Source organism: Scylla paramamosain, chromosome 9 (genome assembly GCF_035594125.1).
Source record: "Scylla paramamosain isolate STU-SP2022 chromosome 9, ASM3559412v1, whole genome shotgun sequence".
Lineage (NCBI taxonomy): Eukaryota > Metazoa > Arthropoda > Malacostraca > Decapoda > Portunidae > Scylla > Scylla paramamosain.
The window spans coordinates 6,792,501-6,797,500 of record NC_087159.1 but is presented as its reverse complement, the minus strand read 5'-3'; the positions used below and the strand labels follow the sequence as shown (position 1 = coordinate 6,797,500).

At 44.8% G+C, this 5,000-nt stretch overlaps 1 protein-coding gene across 2 annotated transcripts in view; it reads left to right on the top strand.

Moving 5' to 3' along the window:
* Positions 1-4,509, top strand: part of LOC135103481 (major facilitator superfamily domain-containing protein 6-B-like) — a 16,114-nt gene extending 11,605 nt beyond the window's left edge. For both annotated transcript variants that reach the window (XM_064009819.1, XM_064009818.1), the window contains 6 exons: positions 788-1,342; positions 1,614-1,882; positions 2,038-2,212; positions 3,069-3,308; positions 3,423-3,569; positions 3,790-4,509. In XM_064009819.1, coding sequence (XP_063865889.1) covers positions 788-1,342; positions 1,614-1,882; positions 2,038-2,212; positions 3,069-3,308; positions 3,423-3,569; positions 3,790-3,959 — 1,556 coding nt within the window. In that variant the 3' untranslated portion in view covers positions 3,960-4,509. The remainder of the gene's footprint in view (positions 1-787; positions 1,343-1,613; positions 1,883-2,037; positions 2,213-3,068; positions 3,309-3,422; positions 3,570-3,789) is intronic.
* The last annotated feature ends 491 nt before the right edge of the window (positions 4,510-5,000 follow it).

The window sequence follows — 5,000 nt, the reverse complement described above, 5'->3', positions numbered from 1 at the left end:
CAGGTGGACCTTTCTCACACGGCGCCACTTAGCAGCGCTTGTTCCCCTATTCGGCTGTTTGTCACGCTAGCGGCAGGAACATTTTATTAAAGGTAGCGTTATATTAATAGGCTTGAAGGATGGTTTCCCTTAAAGCACTATTAGCAAGTTTATTTATGATTACAATTGGAACTTTCACCAAATACGGGAAATAAAGTAATGTGGTGTTTATGAATTATTAAGTAAGACACTCTGCGTCTCTGGTTACTGGAGAAACTTCAGGAATATGTCACTGTGTCTCTGCGTCTCTGGTTACTGGAGAATGCCACAGCTCGTAATGATGGAGATAAATGGAGGCTTTGACACAACCACGACCATAGAAAAAAAAGTGCACTACAAAAGAGCGTGAGTAGCTGTCTTCGCCGTGAAAAAAAGTAACGCTGTCAAGGACCGTGAGCGAAACAAAGGAAACGAGAGGTCGTAGTACGTTACATTGGTAAAAAGTGCCGAGCAGCTTGCCGTACATTCCACTACTTAAAATGTAATAACAGTGCTCCAGACTCCTTGTTGCAACATTATGGCGAAGTACCATGATGGCAACGCGAAGGACACAGTTGGCTATTGTTTTAGTTTACTCTGTGTGCTCGGCAATCAGTTTTCGCGGGGTCGGGACGGGTTCCGTTACATACACACACACACACACACACACACACTCTCTCTCTCTCTCTCTCTCTCTCTCTCTCTCTCTCTCTCTCTCGTTTTGTGTTATACTGCTTCGTGACGAACTGAACTTCAAATCTGATTGCAGGTGCGGCACCCTTGGTGATGCTGCTCCCACTGATAGTACGGAGCAAGGGACTCTCGCCACAGACAGTGGGGGTTCTGTGGACCGTCATGCCCATGGTGGGCCTCATCGCTAACAGCATCTGTGGCATGCTGGCTGATTACTTTAAGGCCTATCGCACCATCTTCCTGGCTAGTATAACCAGCCTGACAGTGGGTCTTGTAGCCATGTATTGGATCCCAGAGCTTCCAGTCGCCGCTCAAGCCTCAGAGGAAACTTTTAACCTCACCTTGGTGGGAAATGCAACGCTCTCTTCCAGCGCGTTCCTCGCCAACAGCAGCACGTTGGCCCTGGAGCTGGCAGGCGTGGACCCAGAGATGACGGTTGGAGAGGGTCAGGCGGCACCCCTCGCCCTGCCGCCCGGTAAAGGTACATCAGGGATCCCGGAGGAGACCGAAAGTGTGGCCTCCTTCCTGCACTACCCGCAATTCTGGATCATCGTCCTCGCCCTCCTGCTGGAACAGATGGGCATCACTATTTGTATCATGATGTCAGATTCTGTCTGCTTCCAGATCCTGGGTAAGGGGATTTCCATATCGCTTCTACCACCACCACCACCACCACCACCACCACTAACAACAACAACAACAGCGACAACGAAATCCTCCTCCTCCTCCTCCTCCTCCTCCTCCTCCTCCTCCTCCTTCTCATCATCATCATAATAATCATCATCATCAGCATCATCATCATCATCATCATCATCATCATCATCCTGCATGAGTGTAACAAGCCAGCCTCACCTGCCACCTGACGCCACACCTTGACGAATCCTTCACTCTCTTGGCGGCAGGTTCTGAGCGGCATCTGTATGGACGGCAGCGGCTGTGGGGCACAATCGGTATGGGCGTGATGGCCATCGTCTCAGGCGCGCTTGTTGACATCTACTCCCAGGGTCTGCCACAGAAGGATTACCTGCCCGCCATCATCTCCTGTATCGTTCTCATGTCGGCAGACATTCTGGTGGTGGCAAGGATGAAGATTCCTTATTCCAGTGACGAGAAATTAAAGATGGGAAAAGTTGGCAACAGTCTTGTGCATCCCGAAGTCCTTCTCTTCCTAGTAATTACTCTTTTTTTTTCACGTCCTCAGCCTCATTTTCTCCCAACCTTCCTGCATGTTGATGTCTATATAATTCCCATTGAACTTATCTATTACTACCCAAGTATCGCTGTTTGTGTGAAAGCTTTGTGCGATGAGACCGAGTGTATCCTCAGATGACCGTGTACGTGATGGGCGCGTCGCTTGGCATCGTGTGGATATTCAAACTGATGTTGGTGGAGGACGTCGCCCTGGCATGGAACTCCGACTTTCCTGCGCTCAAACTCCTTCAGGGATTAGTTTTAGGCATCGAAACCTTCGGCGGAGAGGTGCCTTTCTTTTTCCTCTCAGGTAAGACGAGGACGTGTTTGGTTCAGATAACGCTGGGAACCCAATCTCCTAATCACAACCTTAGCTTTTAAAAACAATGTATTAAGACAGTTCCATCTATAAAAAATATGAATGATACAAAGTACAATCAGTGAATACAATTTAATATTATTCTGTGGTTTGTGTGATCTTTTAATTGAAACGCAATCCTGTTGTAGAAATAACAGACAACAACAGTTTCCTACCTGAGGCGACTGACTAACTCCTTCTCTGTTCCTTCCTATTTGTCCTCATTTTCAATCCAAATCTGGATATTTTATCTATGTGCACAATGACCTAACTTGCTCTCGCGGTCGCGCTCTTGTGTCTTCTGAATTCTCTACCAACTGGCTTCTACTTCAGAGTCACTCTCAGAATAAATTAATCTGTGTTGTATACTCTCACCTAACTCCCTTCATTAACTATGAAAAATTCTTTTACCATCTAACTTCCCAAATGGAGCACGTTAGCTGCTCTTCAGATCTTGCAAACTGTATACTTCTCCTGCGGCCTCACTGCACAAAATTTTCAACCTTCTCTCACCCACATTCTCTCCATCCGTCAGATGCAAGAATTAACCAGTATATTCTCAGTTTTTCATCCATTTTAATGGCAAACTCTGGAACTCCCTCGTTTCTTTTGTATTTCTTCTTCCCTTCAAGAGGGAGGTTTCAAGACTCTTACTGCCCTCCAATTTATGACAATCCATTTGTCTCTTTCATTTAAGGACTGGCACCTCAGTAGGCCCTTCCCCCCCTTTTTTTTGTTGCCCTTGGATAGAGCCCCTCTTACATGGAAAAAATAAATAAATAAATAAATCAAGGCATTCTTTTGACAGGGGTGATAATCGAGCGGCTGGGATACACTGGTGTGCTCATCGTATCAGTACTCAGCACAGGGCTGAGATGCTCCCTCTACTACACTGTCAGCAATCCCTGGTGCTTCCTACCCATAGAGCTCCTTAATGGTCTGAGTTACAGTGTCTTCCACTCCGTCATGGGTGCTTACGCCAGCCACATCGCGCCGCCAGGAGCCCAAGCCACCGTTCAGAGCGTCTTCAGGTCCACCTTCTATGTTGGTGAGTTTCGTTTGTCTTTCCTCCACTTCCTCCACCCTGTTGTGACATTATCTTTTAGCTCACTGCCCTCCTGGCCGATGGGCGGGGAATTAATGCCCGTGTATGATGCCACAGGCTTGTCTACGGCCGGGTTCCTGGGGGGCTTACTCTACAACACCCAGGGCGGGTCCATCGCCTTCTTGAAGGTGGGCGTGTTCGATCTGATCTACGTGCTTGTCTTCATTTTGCTTCACTTCCTGGTCAAAAAATACTGCATCGCAGGCAAGTTCTGTTCCTTGCACCACAGCTCAGGGCGGCATCACGTGACCCGGCTCTTCATATTGGATTATGTTCCTTCTCATCACTCTGACACTGATCAATAAGAACTAAGTTTTTTTTTTATTTATTTATTTTTGCATTTATGTACTACACAGAGAGACCATTTTATTGTTGAGTTGTGTGATAATAGAATAATGACCTGTAACCAATCATTTATCTCCAGGTGAGGCGAGCTGTGTGGCGCTGCAGGACGATGCTAAGCAGAATGACCCCGTCAACAGGGTGCCGGAGATGGAAAAGTTGTTCCTGGAGAAGAAACCCCAGGAAGCCTCAGGGAGCATGAGCAGGATTCATGAGGACACAAAGAACGAGTGTGTAAGGTTTATAGTTTAGGAGTTTTCTGCTCGCTGTGAGCGGCGGGAGAAACATTCAGAAGCAAGTCTTCTGACCTACATCTGTTAATAATTTAGTTCTAAAGAGTTATTGGAAGAAGATGTAGTGTACGAACACGTTAGCTGCCCTCTTCAATGACCACGTCAGATTCTGAATGAACTGACTTGGTGATGGATCTGATATAATGGAACTGAAAAACACCAGGGCTGCGCAGCGTCAGGGAAATAAGTGTCCTTGTAGAAGAGAGACTCGTGAAACTGGAAAGGAGTAGACATTCCTGATGAGGCGATGCCGTTGTGCCCTCTCTTTACCTCTATTACCTTGTGAAGCATGTCTTTCATTAAATATAACTCATTACAAAATGCTTTATTCAAACAACACTTCTCAGCAAATAAACATTCATACACGTTTGTTGAGTGTTCAGCCATAGAATATAAATGTTTAAGCTTATCAGGAATATTATTTTTATGCTGCATATAAAAAGTACAAATTTAATTATTTTGTAATAATAATTGTTTAGTACTGAAATAAATGTTTTTTATTCATAATATTTGTGCATTTATTATTATTATTATTATTATTATTATTATTATTATTATTATTATTATTATTATTATAGGGACAAAGGTTAAAGGTAGGGTGAAGGAAGTAGGAAAAATCTCAGGAGGAATGAATAGATCGTTTGAGAGGAGAACACTTAGAATGAATGTAAAGAGAATATTGTATGAAGGGATAGTAGTGCCTACTGCACTGTACGGTGCTGAGACTTGGAGTATGGGAGTAGTGGACAAAAAAAGAGATCGAATGTGTGGCAGCCTGATGGCGCTGCTCGGTGTAACAGGTGTAATGAATCCCCAGTGCTGTACATGGTATAGTTTATTCTGAGTCCGGTCAAGCCTGTAATCATATACAACACTTAACACCATAAACATATTGTTTTGTTTTAGCGTCACGTCAGTATTATCAGTTTCAGCTACTCATTACAAATGTCAATACGCCCTATCTACTGCATTTTTAATCTATTTTACACTTACGTACTGG